The sequence below is a fragment of the Carya illinoinensis genome, chromosome 5 (assembly GCF_018687715.1).
Source record: "Carya illinoinensis cultivar Pawnee chromosome 5, C.illinoinensisPawnee_v1, whole genome shotgun sequence".
NCBI lineage: Eukaryota > Viridiplantae > Streptophyta > Magnoliopsida > Fagales > Juglandaceae > Carya > Carya illinoinensis.
In genome coordinates, this window is record NC_056756.1 from 10231329 (window position 1) to 10250545 (window position 19217).

Consider the following 19217-nt stretch of genomic DNA (forward strand, 5'->3'; position numbering starts at 1 on the left):
GTATTCTACAATTATATATATAATATTAATCGATATATCACTAACTTATTCTCGTGAAATTTGGAACAATTAGTTATATATATATACACATATAATAAAATGTTTTGTGTTTGTATTTATGAGATGACGAGATGCTTAATGATTAGATTAAATATCTTTTCTTTTTTAAAATAAAATTGAATTTTTGTATTAAAATGTACGTAAAAAAATAAAATCTAAGGAACATTGTTGTAAACCCGTCTTTCAGCTAGATGAATTAAATTAAGTCATGAATGGAAATATTTTATAGATTTTATTGAAATGAATTTAATTTTTTAAATTAAAATGTATGAAATAAGTTAGAATGAGTTTAATTTTTTTTATAAAAAAATAAAAAATAGTAAGCCTTATTATTAATTAATTAGCGATGAATTTAGTTTTATTTAACAACCAAACACAACTTTATAAATCTTGAAACTTCATATTATTCAAATAGAAATACTGCATCTTTCTAAATTGATAGGATCTATTATTTAGAGATTTGCTACTCATTGTTCCAACGCATTACATTTATTTTTATTTTTTAACACTTTTTCAAAAACTCTATTGATTTTATTTTTTAAAAATTAATTAATTTATTCTACTCATTGTCTATACATCACGCATTGATAAGAGGATAAAAATTAAAAAAATTATATATAATGTAATAATGATAAATATAAATTTTCAATTATTTATTATTTATTTTTCTTTATTTTCATTTTGGTCCACTGGTTTCTCAACATGGCTAACGAAAAAACAATACAAGTTAGGTCGAGTTTGAATCCTAGTTTTTTGTTCAAACCAGACTACCTCTCTCTTTTTGACTTGAGCCTACCATTCTTACATGCTTGAATGTGCGAGACGTGGGACATGCAGTACTGCAGTGATATTATGGCCAGCGGTACTGTTTACGTGCATGCACATTAACTTTTTCAAACGAGCAACGTTGGGTACAGCTTTAAAATAGATTAGTATTAAATATACAAGGTCGCAAGCTCACGTAAACCCTTTATTAAAAAGCGAATCTCGTTAATAAAAAATTATTTTTTTATACTTTTTTAAAAAATTAAGTCTGTTTTTTTACAAAAATTTACACAAAATTTAATTATTTAAAATTTTTATATACAATCATTTTTACGTATTATTTTACGTATTTTACTAATGAGATTGATTGCATATTAAAAAAATATAAACCAATCACATCAATATATGTAACATTATTCTTAAAATTTATACAAATAATTTCTCTTTCTAAATAGATAAATGAAACTTACAATTGCGAGTGTGAAAGCACCGTATAATTATTTTGAAAAAAAATAAATAAATATAATACATGTATGAAAATAAAATTAATTTTTTTAATAATAGATCATATTATTTTTCTAAACAAGTAGTGCATGTTATTTGCACACTTTAAGATTGTATATCACTTTTACGTACTCTTTTACATATTCCACTGATGAGATTGATTACGGTGTATAAAAATATCCGTATATAGCATTATTCTTAAAACTTATATAAATAATTTCTCTTTTTAAATAAAAAAATGATACGTGTAATTGTGAGTATATAAGCACCATATAAATTATTTTTTAAAAAATAAATAAATATATAATTTCTTTATAAAAAAAATTAATATATATATTTTTTTATAGTAGTTCATAATACTTTTTTTTTTTAAAACTAATACTACATATCACTCTTCATAATTATATATCGATATGTTATACCTACTCCTCCACAGGTTGCCAAGAAACATTAAAAAAGTCTACCTCGAAAGAAGGCTTCATTGATCATTTTTAGGTTTTCGATGTTTTTCTGTTTTTCACGTTAAAATAATCAAAGTTTGCTTTGCTGCACCATGATCAGTCTTCGATTATTCCTAAGTGTAAAGATAAAGGATAAAAGGTGGATGGTGAAGTCGTGCAGCATCGTGATCCGACCGATTGATTGTTGCATGCGAAAGGACTCTAACTTAATTATATAGGTATTAAAAACTTTACAAAATAATATCTCATCGAATTAAAATAATAATAAAAACTAAATTAATATTTATTGTATTGGCAATATATCACTGTTTGCAATCGAGATTAAAAAATAATATTTACAATTATAAAATATATAAATAATATATATATATTTTTTAAAAATTATTATTTTTTAGGTAAATCTCATGTGATTTCGGTATCCTCCAAATTTAGAAGAAGATGAGATAGGTGCATGTTCTCTTGGGCGAAGAGGGCTATGGAATTAGTGATTTACGCCAAAGCATAAAAAATACTATTTAGAGCATATATATTTATTATTATTATATAATATTTAGGGATGAAAACACTAATGGTGTATTGAGTAGGGTCAAGACCCAAAATTGAAGAGGTCAAAGATGCGATATTAATTATAGCTCTTGCTACCTACCTAAGCTTAAAAAGTGAGGATAATGATATGCCCATTAATTGATTTATACCTAATTTCAACTTTTGGACAGATCCATCTGAACTTGGAATGTGCCTGCCCCCCACAAACATGGTTCATGTATCCCTTTCAGGTGGAATTTTAGCAATATTTTTGTGTTTTTATGTCATATTTGGCACCTGACTGCAAGCCCCAACCAAACCATATAGTAATGGAGAGATCATGTTGAAAATGACTTTGTTTCAAAGTGTTTGAATATATTTCATACTTTGGGTTTGTAAATCCACGACCCAAAATTCAAATCACAAATATTAAAGTGTTGTTTGGATAATGATACGAGATGATAAATTTTTAATAGTTCTCATAACTTTATTTTCAAACATTAATCTAGGATCAAGCACAAGACATTATTTAATTTTAAATTTTTAACATTTTTATCTAATAATTATAATTTATTGATATATAAAATCATTTAAAATATGTTATATCAAATAATAAGATCTTTAAAAAAAAAAAAGTAATATTGTTTATTGAAATCATTCTCTTCCCGCGCGCCCGTTCGACAGTTATCTGCTTGTGATGAATGACTTTTGGTAGCTATGTAAGTCAACCTTGGTGGTGGAATCTGTCATGTGAAGGCCTATGGTTGAAAATTTAGGTTGGGTGGTTTACCAAATTGATCTAATGATTTAGGTGTCATGACTCGTGCATGCAGTTTGACATTAAAGAAGATGGTATATGGTTAGAGAAATGATATTTACAGTCGTATAATGTTCCAGCGCTGCTCAATAATGAATTTTATTATTTTTTAAAATAATTATACAATATTTACTCATTTTACGATTATATATAGAATTATTGATAGGGTATATTAGTAATAGTTGGTGGAGAAAAGAAAGTGCTTAATTATCGTCCAACTATTATTTCACGAGATCAATATGGGGCCTAGTTACATAATAACATGAAGATCCAAGCTCAAAAAGTCCATTATCCGTTTTAGCCCAAACTCGGCTAAATGTTTTGGGCCTCATGAGTAGTGCCCAATAAAGTTTAAGAAAAAGGCCTTAGGGAGTTTTATTCAGTAATCATATCAGACCCAATTTATTTAATTAGACATGGTGGAAGCTAATAATTAAGGACTTTTGCATGTGCTGAAATTTGACTGCGTGTCGTTATGGATTGGGCCTTGGATCCTTTAAATGTGAAGTTACTTTTTTAAGTTTTTGTATCTATTTCAGAAGTCCAAACTACATTTAGGACATGTCTTAAAATTTTTTAAAATAAATAAATACAAGATTTTTAATAAATAAATTATATTTTTTTAAAATAATTATACAGCGCTTACACACTCACATACGCATTACTCTTACAGTTTGATTTAAAAGGTTGGCGGTATTGGCCTACATATGCTCACTAGAGACATCGTGCTCTCGCATTCAAAGCAATTAATTTTCTCATCCAAAGTACCAAGTGGCAACTGCAGTATTATGGTGGTTTCCTGTCAAATTTCGACATCAAGTCCTGTCGATATTATAAACAGCTAATACTACTGTAGTATTAGTCTATTTTTTTACTTCCTCTCGGCGCATTGCTAGTCATACATATGCATTATAGGTATGCATATCAGAGGGAATCGGATAGGAACAAGGTGGAAGGAATCTCGGATATTTTATTATACCATTGAATGAAATATGTTAGACAGCATTAAGAACATCTTATGTGAAAGGTGACAAAATTGTCCCACTAAAATGAAGTTCAGAACTCCTAAACGCAGTTGAAAGCTCCAATTCGTGTTCTTATTTCCTGAGATTCTAAACTAATTAATCTGGACCTAAATATATTCACACCAGCAGTTCCAATTTCCCTCATTACCAGGTCCCATCGTCGCATGGAGAGCAGCCCTCTTGTGCAATATCAGTTATTTGAACTCCAGAGTCATATATTGCTCCTGTCTTCCAGTCAGCAGGAAGAACATGCTTTGCCCAAACCGACTTCCCGTCGTACCCAGCTGTAACTACAAACCGGAATTGTAGCGCCCCAGATGGCACTCTGCTTGTGTCCCAGACTGCCCCATGATTTCTGCTCATGAAACCCCAGTTCGAGGAATCAACCTGGGAAGATTGCAATAATGTTTTATGATCAGTATGTTACCTTAAATTTGAACAGTCAAATAGTTTAACAAGTCAAATGTTGTAAGCTTTTGGCTCACCTGAGCCACATCCACACCCACTATCTCTGTCTGACCACCTTGATACAGAAATTTGACTGCCAAGTAATGTGGTTTTTGGCTTGATTCTTCCACTCGCGCGGCCAAATTCTGATTCCCGTATTGACAAGGCACCCTGGTTTTATGCAACCAAGAAGATTGGATTTTAGTGCTCGAGGTATGGTGTTATGCCATTTTCTTTCCAAAGCATCTGATGATGCAGATTCACAAGATTATTTTGTGCACATTGGACCGTTAATAACATTAAATGTGCTTGGTTTTTGTCCAGGACTCCAAGGGGAAAATGGCTGACCCGCTGAGACTATAGTATTATCCACATATGGACTTTTCTATGCGGTGGGTGTAACAAAACCACATATGGTGGGGCAGGGTTAACGAGTCAATAATTGCTTATGATTTGGACTTGAAGTGGGAGCTAAGAGTGAGATTTAATTATTAATATCCTTACCTCTTGTACTCCACGTCAATGATCCCTAGTTTCAAAATTTGTTGGCTCATTTCCTTTTGAGCCATAGCCGTGAAAGCTCTGCTGCTGAGAACAAAGTCTGTTTGGTTATTGTGATTAAGATCCGTCAAAATCACTGTAGTCCCTTCTCTGGTACAAAGAGTTGTGTTCTTGCATCGTATCTGCCAAACGTGGCCCCCGATCAAAACAAGTTTACTCGGTAGAAGAATTAGCAAACAACAGAAAGGAGGTGATTAATCTATACGCACCTGGAAACATGCTCCACAACCAGCTCCATCCTTGTAAAGGGAAGCAACCCCGGCTGCAAGTTGTCCACTGTTGAAGCCTAATGCCAAGGAACCATACCCACAAGCCCCAGCTGCATCAAATCCACAAAACAAGAAAGACCCGCTTAGTATTTCACAAAAATAAAATCTGGGTCAGTGTTACCTTTTCAATTTCACCGAGAATTATCACACCAGTATCCATCAAAATAATCAAACAGAGACAAGAAAAGAATATGAAAAAAAGGAAAAAATAAAAAAACAAAAGCATCTTACATGAAAGTGCTGAAGCTTTATTGAAATAGGCAGCCTTAGTTTGGTGCACACAACGATCGCAAGCAGTTGCAGATGAAATAAGAAAGAAAAGGAAGCAAATAAAGACGGCCATTTTGTTACGAGTGTCAAGGAAGGGCAATGGTTGAGGTACATATATATACACGTTGGTAGATGAGTGTGGACTACAGGTCAGCATTTCCCAATTTCCAAATTCCAATTACAACTTTGGTAGTTCTTTGTATATGGGATCAAAGATTTGATTACGTAGTGACGTGGGATAGGCGTAGATAAGAAGGAAAGAAAAGCATTTGTGCCAACGCGGTGGGACAAAGCAAATTGGGATGGGGTCGTTCTCACCAACTCTCTTTCTGCCTTAGCAAAAACAGCTGTGCTGTGACTGTGAGAACTCGGAAACTGAAAGAGTTATGCTGTGTGTAAGCCATTGTATTTGTCTCTCCGAGTCTGTGAGGGGACAACCTGTTTTAAGATAGAAGTAATCTCATTTGCCAGATAAACCTTAAAACTGTTCGTTTTTTTTTTTACAGTATGATTTTCTCCCCAAAACAACAACAAAAAAAAAAAAGAAAAGAAGAAGAGAGGAATTTTGTGTGCTCTTGCTGATGTGTTCCCGCGTATAGCCACAATAACAAAAAGGGAAGAACATTTAAGTTGATAAAGTTTGTTGAATATGAGGATTCTTGTCAATGGGTGCAAAGATAAGAACAAAGTCTTACCCAACCCCACCTCTAAAGCAAGAATAATGCCAAAATTTAAACAGCTATCTAGAGGGCTTCGGAGGAGAGCTTTCCATAATATTTTTATTCATGATTTATATATCATTTTCTTCGCTTAGTTGTCGGCAATTAGGAAAATTATAAGCAGCGGCAATAGCACAGTAACCTCAAATAACCCTTTTTTCAGAATTTTTTTTTTTTGGCTCAACGAAAGAAAGAACAGAACAACTTCATGAAGACCTCCACTTCTGGAAATTTAAACTATATTAATATGCTACAAGGACTGGTACTCAGTAGTGGATAATTATAAATTGTTTTGTGCATAAGGTATATACTAAACAATAAATCTGGTTTTTTCACCAGCCAACCAGGCTTTCACACACGGTTCTCTAGTGGTTTCCACTCAAGTCAAAGTTGTTATACTGTAGGCGTTTTGCTTACTTTACCCCAAAAAAACAGGTTGTTCCTGGCATCATCATTCATCACTTCGTCAATGGACTCTTGGGTGTATACCACTGCAAGGCTATCATCAAATCAAAGCTGTTGGATCCAGCTGCCAATGACAAATGTGTAGCAACTTTCGGTTTGGTCCATAGAGATAAAGAGTTTGTGCACGAAGTTGCAATATTATCAAACCCCATTATTGTATAAGACTATTTAAACCACTATTGTAGAAAATATATATGCATAAAAGTGCACGCAAACTGGAAAGTGAAGAGCAGATTAAAGGTGTAGGTTTTTCAGTATCCACATACTGCTTTAGAGCGCAATGCTTTTCATTTTCTCATAGTTGAATTTCTTGTTCAAGTTTTCTTTTTCTAATCCTTGAAAACCTGAGTTAGATTAGAACATTAAGGAAATAAGCTTTCAAGGAATGATAACAATTGTTTTCCAAATGATTACCAGTCTTTCATCCTCCAAAGTAATTGTTTTCCACATGACAATCGCATGACCCAGATTTTAGGTCCTGCTACAAAATGAAGTTTTGCGATAAAGCCATACTGGAGTGAAAGACTAGATCCTAAGTGTTTGGAGCCAATGAAGCATTTCTATACAGGCTATAGTGTATCTTTTCTTTCCCCTACTCAAAGGGTATTATCACAATCTACATCCATTTCTGTGTGAGGAAAAGACGCAAATGCGCACAACCTCAGCAGTTGTAAACAAAGAATTGCACAGCAGCCTTGAGGAGCAAAAGTTGTGCTTGTGTAAACTTTCCACAAGAAAACTCAATCAAATAAGCGTAGATGTCAGCTTGCCTTCTCAGTCAGGATTGAGACAAGCTCTGATTGGGCTTTGTCGAGGGCACTTGACAAATTCTCAGGTTTCCTCCCACCTGCCTGAGCAAAATTGGGCCTGCCACCCCCTCCCCCACCACACAACTTAGCTATAGGTCCTATGAACTTCCCTGCCTGTACTCCTAAATCGACAACTCCAGGAGTGAATGCGGCAACCAAACTAACCTTTCCTTCACCTGGACATGAACCCAATACCACAGCTGCTGGGTCTTGTAGTACATCCACCAGATATTCAGCCGCACTTTTCAGTGAATCAGCGTCAATATCATCCATGCACTCAACTAATATCCTGAAATGGAAGTTTTTCAAAGACAAAAAAAGAAGCTAAACATCATAACGCTTTCTACATGGAAGTGTTTCGTGATACTTTTGAAATTATATTGCATCTTGAAAATACTGCAGAAGACAAGGAAAAATTTGGTGCATCTGACTACTTCACAAGCTCACACAGGTTTCAAGGACTACAAATGGGGATGACGCAATCATATGATGTCAAGAATAATTTGGTGTATCTTGGGCTATAATGTGCATATCTTAATGAATAATTTTCTCACCGTTTCTGTTTTGCATATCTAAGTTTTTCTCTTCGTGAATTTTTTTTTTTCTATTTTTAAGGTTTTTTTTTTTGGTGGGGGTGGGACAGAGAGGGCAGATTTGAGGGATCCATATGTATACGAACTGTAACCGTGTATGTATGGAGGCAGATACATACATGATCTTTTTTGAACTGCCCACTGGGAATGCCTTGCTCGCAACAGTTGATGCTTTGTATTCTGCTGCCTTCGCTCGCAAAGCAGAAACTTCATTTCTTACCATCCGTAACTCCTCTAAGAGATTTTCTACCCTGATTGTTACTTCTTCAGCCTTCACCTATAAAAGGAAACTCTAAAACATATTAAAGATTCTTGTTCTAGTCATGAATATCCTTCTAAGGCACCATACAGCATTCAAAAACTGAGGACCAAAAAGAAGAGAAAGCCAATCCTATAGAATGAGTAGTACAATAAACAAATTAAAATTATAGAAGTGCTGGAGCTGGAGGGAGATTGATGATGATAGTTCTATTTTTTAATTTCCCACAGTCAGAAATTCTCACTGACTTGGGGATTCTTTCAAAAGTTTGAACTCAGGGGTTAGACACAAATGATAAAACTGGTGTTACTAGCAGAGGGATGAACATTAAATAAATGGTTCTCTGAAAAACACACACGATTCTTTTCAAGGATACAGCAAAACAAAGAAAGGGCTCGCATAAGTTTTGCAATTAATAACAATTGTAAAAGAAAAAAAACATACTTTGCAATTAATAACAATTGTAAAAGAAAAAAAACATACTTTGAGAGTGGAACACAGGTTTTTCATATGGTAATCTCTCGCATTGACATATTCAATGAAAGGTTCACCAGCCACGGCTTCTATTCGTCTGATTCCAGATGCTATACCCTGCTCTGAGATTATTTTGAAGCCACGTATCTCAGATGTATTGCTGACATGGGTCCCGCCACATAGTTCCATCGATACACCTGGGACCTCTACAACACGTACCTATAACAATCAAAGTACTATAAAACAGATATGAATGAAAAGGTTTTGTATCAGACACTATGGATATCCAAAGTGTCCTGTTGAATGTTGAAATAAGTACATGTCCTGTCCTGACAATACGACCTCCGAGATTGTTTGCAGTAAAACATTTGTACCAAACAGATATTACAGAGGCAATCACTTGAGAGTAAGAAACACAATAATTCAAGAGGAGAAAAAATAAAATATGGTCCTCCTGGCCAAGAAGTTGGTTATGCTTTAGAATCCTACTTTTGATCACTCTCATCATGCTCACCATAAACCATATAATGGTAAGACTGATCAACTTTGAAGAAGCTCAGCGGAATGAGTATAAAGGGAAACAATAATTAATGTAAGCAAAAATTTGTTATTAAAACTTCAAAGCTTCAAACCTGTTCTCCATATTTTTCCCCAAACATTGCAATAGCCCCCGCTCTTTTTGCATCAACAAGAGGCATGACTTTAGTTTGAAGAAGTGTTGCGTCACCAATCCATTTGTTGATAATTCCTTCGATTTCCACAATCTCATTCTCATGAAGTGGTCGGTGGAAGTTGAAATCAAACCTGAGACGATCAAAAGCAACCAATGAACCTGCTTGTGATGTTTCCTGGCCTACAACTTTCTTAAGTGCAGCTTGTAGCAAATGCGTTGCAGTATGATGAACCTGCAAAATACCAAAATAAATTTAGGCAGCAAACTAAAAAGTGCTGAAAATAGAAAGATAAACATTCCATAAGGTATGATGTAGCTCTTGGTGATCAGGAAGTACCATTTAATATTTGACTTTTCTACCTTCCAAATCAATTTGAGCTTGAACATAAGCTCGAGTTAATAACTACTATATTTGTTTTAACCTCTTCTCATCTGAAGATTGTGTTCTAGACTTCACAATTTGGGAAAAAGAAAAGTTGAACCAGCAGTTAAGCATGTACCTTTGCCCGCTGCCTCAGTTTTGCATCTACCGTTGCTTCCACTTCTCTACCAACCTCTAGAACTCCCTCTCTGATAGTACCCTTATGAACAAATATGTTACCAAAAGATTTTTGGACATCTTTTATCTCCACAACAGCTTTCTCTCGGCTTTCACCATCACTAACATATAGAAAGCCATGATCTGCAATTTGACCACCTGATTCTGCATAAAATGGTGTTCTGTTCAGCAGAACTTCTACTTCACTTCCATCTGAAACCTGCATCACTGGGTTCCCATTCACCAGAAGGCTCTCCACTAATGCTCTAGCATAAAGGGTTTCATATCCAAGAAATTCAGTGTCAGGCACATCTTCCGTAATATCTGCACCATTTCCAACTGCAAGTTTAACAGCACTGTGTGCAGCCTGAGATTGACGTCTTTGGTTCTCCATTTCAACATCAAATCCATTCACATCTACACTTGCACCACGTTCTTCAGCCACTTCTTTTGTTATCTCTACAGGAAACCCATATGTGTCATACAAAAGAAAAGCATCTTTGCCGGACAAGCAAGGTGCAGTTCCATTTTCTTTTGCATGCAAGAATGCATCAGCTAGCATTTCTTCCAGCAATTTTTCTCCTCTCTCCAATGTTTGTACAAAGCGAAGTTCTTCCCTTTTCAACTCCTCAAGAATTCGTGATGCTCTGTCCTTTACATCCGCATCAATATGAGTGCTTAATTCTATTACTTTTTCTGCAACTATTGGCAAAAATGCTCCTTCTACATTTCCCCTACCGTCCCCTTTTATACCAAGCAACTTGCCAGTACGGACAGCCCTTCTGATAAGCCTCCGAACTACATAACCTCTCCCAATGTTTGAGGGGAACACTCCGTCTGATATGAGATATACAATTGCACGCAGATGATCTCCTATAATCTGATAATGAAAATAATAACTAAATTAATAGAGGAGTCATGCACATTTATTATGAAAGAGAAAATATCTGTTGAAACAGAAACTTAAAAGTATTGTCAGCTTCATAAAAGATGGTGTACTTTAAGGTTCATCTTGGTATGATCATCAGCAAGAACATATGACACATTGGCCAACTCTGCGGCCTTCTCTATAATGGGATAAATCAAGTCAGTCTCATAGTTGTTTGGAACCTGCATGCAAAATATGATTTATGTGATTAAAAGTTTTGAAGCATAGAATATCATACTTGGTTTGCTATCAATACTCCAATTTCCTCTCCCAATGGTAAAAAAGGAAAGAAAGAAAGAATGCTCATTTCATTATTTCTGTATTGTGGCAAACCAACAAATACCTTCTGGAGGATACGAGCCATACGCTCTAGACCAAGCCCAGTGTCTATATTCTTCTGTTTTAAGGGTTCAAGTGTACCGTCCTCTGTTTTGTTGTATTGCATGAAAACCAGATTGTAGAACTCTATGAACCTAGTATCATCTCCAAGATCCTGTACATCATTCATAAAATAATGTAAAAGAAACAAAAAGCACCATCATAAACTAATCATCAGTTTGCACCTTCAAACAAAGATGAAGAGCCTAGGAAATGAACAATGGTCACTTGAACTCGTACAATACATACAGTGTCTAAAATTCCCCTCTCAGGATGGAAATCATAATAAATCTCTGAGCAGGGACCACAGGGACCAGTAACTCCACTAGTCCAAAAGTTGTCATCTTCACCCATCCTCTTTATACGCTCCACAGGAACCCCCACCTGAAGCAAAAGCCTTCTTATAAAGTGTACATAACCACAATAGCACTTGGTTATATTTTTTCTTTTCCAGGTTATGATGTGATTTATGGGAAACAGACACATACAGCCAATAAGTTCACACAAGTAATAATCTTGATGATGATCATAAACTCCAGGATGCAAATCCAGGACTAAAATTTATACCGATATGTTGATATTTATGTGAAAAATCATAAACTCCAGTACACAAGTCCATGACTAAAAAATATAAGACAGATAACAATAATAGTAAAAAATTAAAATTAAAAACCAGATGCAGTCCCACAAACGAGGAAGAGTATATGTAGTTCCAAATGCAAAATAGTCATACATAAAGTTTAACATATAACTAATTATGAACTCTGTTTGACTGACCTCATCATGCCAGATTTTAAAAGCTTCGTCATCATCTTCATAAATACTGATCCATAGTCTCTCAGCTGGCAATCCAAATCTGTAGGAAAAATAAGTATGTGGTCAGTTAATAAGTTTCTTACCTAGCAAAATAAAATATGCTGAAACAATATACTAACTGTTCACTTTCGTTTTGATAGATTTAAAATATATATATATCCAGAGCACACTCACTCAAATACAAACATCAACATATTGAATCTTAGAAAGAATTTGTTTATATCCTTGAAAAAGAAACACAACACTTCTGTCCTTAGAGGGCATTAGCCTTATGGGGAATTGATTTTTGGTTGAGACTCAGATGTCCCTGTCATAGAACATCAATATTGCCCTCGCTTCATTCGTAACATATGAAATTTTTGCTTGCATACACCCATAAACTCGCTTGCACAAGCAGCCTGGATAATATACTAACTAGCAATGAAGCCTGCCTTCAGTTCAATAACAAGAAATCATTTGTCAAGAAAAGAGCACAATATATAACTACTTTTTCTACGAACATATAAATATAAGTTAATGACCCATTAGCAGCAAAAGAATTCATGCATACTCGATGGTTGACAGCTCCCAAGCCCATCTAATTGCTTTCTTCTTGAAGTAATCTCCAAAACTGAAGTTTCCAAGCATCTCAAAAAATGTGTGATGCCGAGCTGTTCGACCTACATTCTCCACATCGTTGGTACGTATGCATCTTTGCGCAGTTGTCGCACAAGGTACCTGTCTGGGAACCTGAACAGGATATGTTAACACCATCAGAAAAATATAATAAACAATTCTTCAAGAGTCTTTCATGCTAATTAGACCATTTGATTCTGAGAGTTACCTTCTAAAAAGACATTTTTTTTTTTTTTTAGTTCAATGACAATATTCTAGGAACCTGACATTAGTTTAACAAGAAGTTTCGTTATACCTTTCCAAGGAATATAGGCTTGAATTGAAGCATTCCTGCGATTGTCAGTAGAACTGTCGGATCATCTGGTACCAAAGAAGCACTTGGAAGAACCTTGTGACCACGGGAAGCATAAAAATTAAGAAACCGACGGCGAATAGAATCCCCACTTACAGGGTCATCCTTTGATGTATCTTCCATCAGTTCCTCAGTCATGGTCTGCCTCGATGCTGAAAATTCATGCAGTAAATTTCATATCCCTTGATGACAGAAGCTGAAGGAAAATTTATAAGCTTGTAATAAAAAACTTATACACCTAAAAACAGCAACCTGATGCACTGGTTTTGCTAAAATGCGCATGTTGTGCTTCTTTTAGATCACAATGCCCACGCGGGAAAATATTAGGAGAAACCATGGTAATGGTTCTCATAAAAAGACCTGCATAATCCCAAAGATCAATATTCAGAAAACTCGTGCATCAACCGTAAGAACCTAGTACAATGCTTTGAAAGGACATCAATCTATTATAAAGTGCCACAATAGAATAATTATTCAAGGGAGATAATTATAGTGTAAAATTAGATTATTAATAAATTAGGACCAACTTAAAAGGCAAGCAATTAAAGTGCTTGTGTAATTCCCTCCAGGATAAAAGTGTCTCATTAAGGTCCCGTAATAAAGAATATTTCATTAAAATGATGACATGTTGAAATCAATTAAGAGAGAAAGGAAACTCCATTTTGACGAAATATATTTTATTTCTTTATAAGGATTGCTTTACCTATCTAATGTGATCCGAAAAAAATTACAAAAATGCTTCCGAAATAGTAGCAATTGATCATATGTCAAAAACACGAGCACAACATACAGAACCGTACTCCATATCTCAAAAATCCTACAAACAAGTGTAATCATTTTAAAAACTTCATTTCTTTCTTGTATTAGACTTCTTGAATGACAATAACTTCCAAAAAGCAGTAATATAGTGTCCAAAAATATATTAAACTTTTATTCAATCTCTCTTTCAGATTCTTTTTGGGTTTTCATTCTTTCACCAATCTATGAGTGGGTTTTTATGAATTTATTAGTCTTCTACTTCTCAGTGTAGTGGGTAAAAGAAATTTTAAACCATTGAAATTTTACTTATCAAAAATTTCTAAAAACCAGAGACGGGGGTTTGGCTGAATTCAAGAGAGGTTATTGAGAATAATATATATGTTTGAGTACTTTAAACAGATATACTCCTCTACGAACCCCCAATTTCCACAGTACCTCCGGGGGAAAATTACACCAGTAATCACGGAGGAGGACAGTAGTCTTCTGAGTGCTATCCCTGATGAGCAGGAGATGTGGGAAGCTCTCAAACCTTCAGCTTCGGTAATTACACTTAAAAAGCAATGCTGGAACGGTTTCTAACTAGAGAACCGGAAAAAAACAAAAGGTAGAGTTTTGAAAGAAAGTACCAGTGGAAAGCGCGAATTTGCGGTTCGGGCAGATTGCAAAGGATGATCTGGGAGACAAGCTCGAAGAGGGAAATGGGAAGAGAGCTTTTTTGCCTCCGTGGCCGCAGTGTAGAGAGTGTGGGAGCTTCAGGGTCTCCATGGTTGAGTCTCCCCGTGGCTTGTCTTGATTTTCAAAATGGTGGTTTATAGTTTATATACGTTGGTGTATATGGAGGGGATAAGCCGCTTTTGAGAGGTTCACATTTTTGGAGTTAATTCGAAGTTTTCGAGGGGTTTATTTTGGGCTCGGGCTCAAACGAAAGGTCTATTGGGCTTCTGGATGACCCATTCCCAAGTCAGGAATATGGACTTCTCGACACTCGAGTCCTGAATTCAGGACCTTCTTAGGTGCAAGAAACGGCGGCATTAAAAAGATAGAAAATTGAAACAGAAAGCCTCTGCATAAATAACAAGAAGCATCAATGGCCGACCCTTACGTGTTGTTGATGGCCAAACAGAGAACAGACATGCCATGCCCACTATCCCAACCATCGATTTGGTTTGATAATCACATGGCCATCAGCCTAACACAAAAGATGACAGCAGTGTTTGGTGCTGTCTAACCTTGTGGATACATAACTTTATACAGAACACAAGATCCAGCATCTGAAACATCGCACCTCCAGAGCTCTTTCCTACTTATTGCTTGTTAAGAACCCCCCTCATTCTAAACCCCAGAAGGCTCATCGTAATGGCAAAGAAGTGGCAGAGGATGGCTGCTAATAAGCCTTAGAGGATTTCATCTATACAAAGTGATGTGGGTTTGCAATCTTCAGTGGCCAGTAAAGGCCATTTTCTTGTATATTTCAGCAAAATGATCTTCGGGGAGCTCTTGAGAATGTCTGAGTAGTTTGGAGTCTTTGGACTGCCTAGCAATGAACCCATCACATTGCCTTGTGATGGTACTTTCTTGGAGTATGTGATTTATTTACATGCCTGAAGATCTAGAGAAGGCTTTACTCTGACTGCTTTGGCAACGTGACAAAGCTCGGGATCATGTTCAATTGCTTTAGGACAGAACCAACTACGTAGACTTCTTGTGCCTTTTTACGGAATTTTTGACATCTTTATTATTTTTAGATTTGTGTACGTGAAAAAGAATTCAGTTTTGTACATTTAGAAGCAGATTATATAACCGAATGGATATTGTTTGAAAATTAATTTGAGTCTGATAGCTTTGGTGTAAAATAACAACAAAATAAAAAAAATTTAAAAATTGAGGAGCAGACAAACTGTTGTTTTGGTTGGAACGAGAAAACAATTCTGCACTGACAGTACAAAAATTATGGACGAAATTCTAATTTACTCTTGTGAGAAACGTATGATGTTTTGGATGAGTACGAGTTTTTGCCATGTTTAAGTTAAGGAAAAACTCAGTTTACTCTAGGTCATGGTGTCATTACATAAAAGACTAATGAAGTCGCGAGGGAGCAAACGCCAAAAATCAGGACATACTGATGATATATACCATACATGGAGCATAAAAGAAAATTGAAGATTAGAAACCAATGCCCCACTTGACAATAATGCTAAATCACAAATTATGGAGATTGCAAGAGCACTCTTCTTATAGCAATCATCGACCCAAAAGGTTGCAAAGAAATCTGTGGGTATTCAGGGTCGACGAACTCAAAGCAATCTGAATTGTCATTGAAGATTGGCTTTTCAATACACATCGGTTTGAGAAAGACAAAGCTCTAGGTTGGCCTTGTATATGTTCATGACACATACAGAGAAAAGAATTTCATCATATGATGCACCATCTAAAATATTACGGTAACAATATTCAAATAAGCATTTTTTAGTGTAAGCCACATATAAAACAATCTAGTCAATCCCAGGATAAATGAAATATATTCATGAACATCCAACAAAATGTTCAAAGGCATTGTACAGCATCTGGTCACCTTTGCCTGGTACTCTGAAGTTGAATTCATATTCTACAATTCGCAGCTGAACAAGAAAAGAATGCATTAACTTGTTAAAATATGGTACTTGACAACAGATGTTTGACAAAACTGGCACCCATAAAATCGGTGGTTTAAACTCTTTGACGGTTAGGGAGTGTGCCCTCTGTGGACTACATCATTTTTTCCTTTCTTTTATTTTCTTATTTTAATTACAAAGATAGAAAGTATTTCAAAATCAAGCGGATCTCGGAGCGGATCCACTGGATTTTGGAGCCCCAAATTAACCAGCCTCCCTCACCGCAAGATCACTGTTTTTAAAATGAAAATGGCAGACATATTTAGGTAAAATTTTTAAAAGGATAGCATTTTGGGCACTGAAATTATATTTGGTTGATTGCCTCAAAGATCTGAAGTGGTCCAGAAAACTAAAAATGCCATGAAAGGTTGCAATACAAAAGTTAACTTTAAACCATGAGCTTTTTAGTTTTTCTTAGGGAGAATCAGAGTACTCACTGCAGTAGACAAACTGGTTGAGATCAAGAGTCACCCTGCCTTGCTTTGCTGTATCAAATGAATTGAATAAATTCCTGCAGGAAACAAAATTAGAACATAACCACAATGAGAATAATAATATTTAAAGATTAGAATTCCTGGTTCGATTTAGAAGTATTATTCACTATAGACTCAATGGGTCTCACTTTGTGTGAATCGCCTCTAATGGAAAATGAGTTTACTGTGCTACTGTGGACCATTTGGAAGAACCCAGCTACAAGACTAAAATGAGCCCAATCAAACTTAAGACCAAAATCACCCCATGGTGACCATGCATACCCACTGCACCATTTTAATGGCACCATTACCTTACATTGCTGCTCATATTACCCAAAGTATAAAAGGTGTAACATCAAACATGCAGTTTTCTGGAATATAATGGACACTTACCAAGCAGACTGTAAAAATATACAAAGAGATATGAAGTCATCCAGCCGAAATCTCCCATTCTTCTTTTGATCAAAGCTCTGAGCAATCAAGAAAAAAACCTAAGCATTCTCAACTTGATCAAACCAGTTGAACACTTGGATCAAGCGTAAAATTTATGTCATTAAACAGATAAAATTCTCAAATATGTACTTGAACAACTGTGGGGAATAGAGAGCACAAAAAACAAGACTCTTAATCAACCCTGAAGAGAGTTTTACACACAATTTTTCATGACAAAAGTTTCTAGTCTTGTTTATCAAGGTATAAGCCATACCTCGCAAACTGTGTAAAAAGCAGGCATGTCCAGTGAGAAACCAATCTTCACCAACGCCTGCAACCAATACCTCAGCAGTTGAGGAAAAGACATATTTGGGCAAAAGAGAGGTGGGGAATGACATGGTTTCTCATTAATAGTATCAAAAATAGAAACAAGGGACCACGTACATTCATAAAAAATAAAAAAGGGGGGTATACAACCACAACAACAAAAAAAATACCTCGTACACTTCATCCGGAACAATGTATCCGCGAGCTCTGCAAAAAATGACCCGATATGGCAAAAGACAATACTAAGGTTATGTTACTTCACATTACAATTACATGTAACCGAATAAGCTTCTGAAACAAAAAGCAAGAAAATCACCTCTCTAGGTCAGAGAAAGCTTGTTGAACCTGCAAAGCAAAGGAATCAGCAGTATAAAGCGAGTGGCCATTGAAAATGGTAATCAATTACATGCCGTTGAGACTTATAGCTAGAGTTGGTCATTAATACTAAAGTTTTCATTAAAAATTTAAAAAAAGGTGGATTGAATTCATGGAAAGGTCGAACACCTTGAGAAGGAACTTGTTGAGCGCAACGAATTCTGAGAAAATAGACAAATTTAAACCAAAATCAGAAAGACAATCAAGTTTAAGCAAGCACCAAAGTCAATATAAGTGAGGAAAATCACCGAAAATATGAAATCGATAAAGAATCTAAAAATCCACTCACCATCGAAGCTCATGGTGCCGTTCCTATCAAAATCGTACATCCTGCAACAAGCGTCATACAAGTTCAATTTATTATATTCGGGATATGAGAATGACAAAGATATGAAATAAAGACCTGATCATCTGCTGAACGACCGAGAGAGGGAATTCGAGGTTACCGACAGCGAGAGCTCTCTGGTCATGGGGAAAAGTGATCGTTTCAATTAAAATTGAGATCAATTAGTAGTACAGAATCACAGATTGATACGAAGAAGAAGAAAAAGGACCTTGAGCAGAGGAGCAGTGATGTTTCCAGTTTTCTCCGAGTCCACTCTCTCGAACCACTCCCTCAGGATCGCCGCGTTCTCCATCTCCCTGTCTCTCTCTCTCTCTCTCTCTCTCTCTGTGCTCGATAATTGAAAAAAAGTAAAAGAACAGTACTGAACAGCTTCCTTTTTTCACTATTAAATCTTGCATTATACCAACGACGTCGTTTCATCTGGCCAATGGCCATTTGCCCGTTTAAATGTACAGATGCCCAATGCCCGTTTAAATCTATCTGCATCAGTTCATTTTTTATGAATAATAATAGAGGTTTTTGCATGGGAAA

The 19217-nt window shown here is 35.5% G+C and overlaps 3 protein-coding genes across 5 annotated transcripts; all 3 read right to left on the minus strand.

The window, feature by feature from the left end:
- Window positions 1-4082: 4082 nt before the first annotated feature.
- Window positions 4083-5847, minus strand: LOC122308989 (expansin-like A2). Its single transcript, XM_043122296.1, has 5 exons — window positions 5666-5847; window positions 5375-5484; window positions 5109-5287; window positions 4643-4775; window positions 4083-4544 (listed from the first exon to the last, which is right to left on the minus strand). Exons 1-5 carry the CDS (start codon window positions 5775-5777, stop codon window positions 4302-4304), a joined length of 777 nt encoding a protein of 258 aa, XP_042978230.1. The 5' UTR covers window positions 5778-5847; the 3' UTR covers window positions 4083-4301.
- A 1436-nt stretch (window positions 5848-7283) lies between these two features.
- LOC122308987 (alanine--tRNA ligase, chloroplastic/mitochondrial) lies at window positions 7284-14898 on the minus strand. 3 transcript variants are annotated; one of them, XM_043122289.1, is made up of 13 exons: window positions 14709-14896; window positions 13576-13683; window positions 13267-13475; window positions 12907-13085; window positions 12318-12396; window positions 11790-11924; window positions 11506-11655; window positions 11234-11344; window positions 10197-11114; window positions 9656-9928; window positions 9033-9242; window positions 8410-8567; window positions 7284-7986 (listed from the first exon to the last, which is right to left on the minus strand). In XM_043122289.1, the coding sequence occupies exons 1-13, from the start codon at window positions 14845-14847 to the stop codon at window positions 7650-7652; spliced, it is 3006 nt and encodes a 1001-aa protein (XP_042978223.1). In that variant the 5' UTR covers window positions 14848-14896; the 3' UTR covers window positions 7284-7649. The 3 variants fall into 3 exon arrangements, with proteins under 3 accessions (XP_042978223.1, XP_042978224.1, XP_042978225.1); XM_043122290.1 differs by lacking the exon at window positions 14709-14896 and adding an exon at window positions 14518-14559; XM_043122291.1 differs by lacking the exon at window positions 7284-7986 and having other exon boundaries at window positions 8457-8582; window positions 14709-14898.
- Window positions 14899-16373: 1475 nt separating this feature from the next.
- On the minus strand, window positions 16374-19056 carry LOC122308990 (sorcin-like). The gene is made up of 10 exons (XM_043122297.1): window positions 18895-19056; window positions 18744-18802; window positions 18630-18670; window positions 18470-18501; window positions 18282-18310; window positions 18136-18172; window positions 17913-17969; window positions 17600-17676; window positions 17171-17244; window positions 16374-16700 (listed from the first exon to the last, which is right to left on the minus strand). The coding sequence occupies exons 1-10, from the start codon at window positions 18976-18978 to the stop codon at window positions 16681-16683; spliced, it is 510 nt and encodes a 169-aa protein (XP_042978231.1). The 5' UTR covers window positions 18979-19056; the 3' UTR covers window positions 16374-16680.
- Window positions 19057-19217: the final 161 nt, after the last annotated feature.

Excerpts from the sequence above, each read along its gene's own strand:
- LOC122308989 (XM_043122296.1), bottom strand. The coding sequence starts at position 5,777 with ATGGCCGTCTTTATTTGCTTCCTTTTCTTTCTTATTTCATCTGCAACT. Across the intron at positions 5,288-5,374 it reads GTTGTGGAGCATGTTTCCAG|ATACGATGCAAGAACACAAC; the intron begins GTGCGTATAGAT and ends CACGTTTGGCAG. Across the intron at positions 4,545-4,642 it reads TGGGTGTGGATGTGGCTCAG|GTTGATTCCTCGAACTGGGG; the intron begins GTGAGCCAAAAG and ends CAATCTTCCCAG.
- LOC122308987 (XM_043122289.1), bottom strand. The coding sequence starts at position 14,847 with ATGGAGACCCTGAAGCTCCCACACTCTCTACACTGCGGCCACGGAGGC. Across the intron at positions 13,086-13,266 it reads AGCCTATATTCCTTGGAAAG|GTTCCCAGACAGGTACCTTG; the intron begins GTATAACGAAAC and ends TATCCTGTTCAG. Across the intron at positions 11,345-11,505 it reads TGGCTCGTATCCTCCAGAAG|GTTCCAAACAACTATGAGAC; the intron begins GTATTTGTTGGT and ends TTTTGCATGCAG.
- LOC122308990 (XM_043122297.1), bottom strand. The coding sequence starts at position 18,978 with ATGGAGAACGCGGCGATCCTGAGGGAGTGGTTCGAGAGAGTGGACTCG. Across the intron at positions 18,502-18,629 it reads CGGCACCATGAGCTTCGATG|AATTCGTTGCGCTCAACAAG; the intron begins GTGAGTGGATTT and ends CTATTTTCTCAG. Across the intron at positions 17,245-17,599 it reads ATATTTTTACAGTCTGCTTG|GAATTTATTCAATTCATTTG; the intron begins GTAAGTGTCCAT and ends TGTTTCCTGCAG.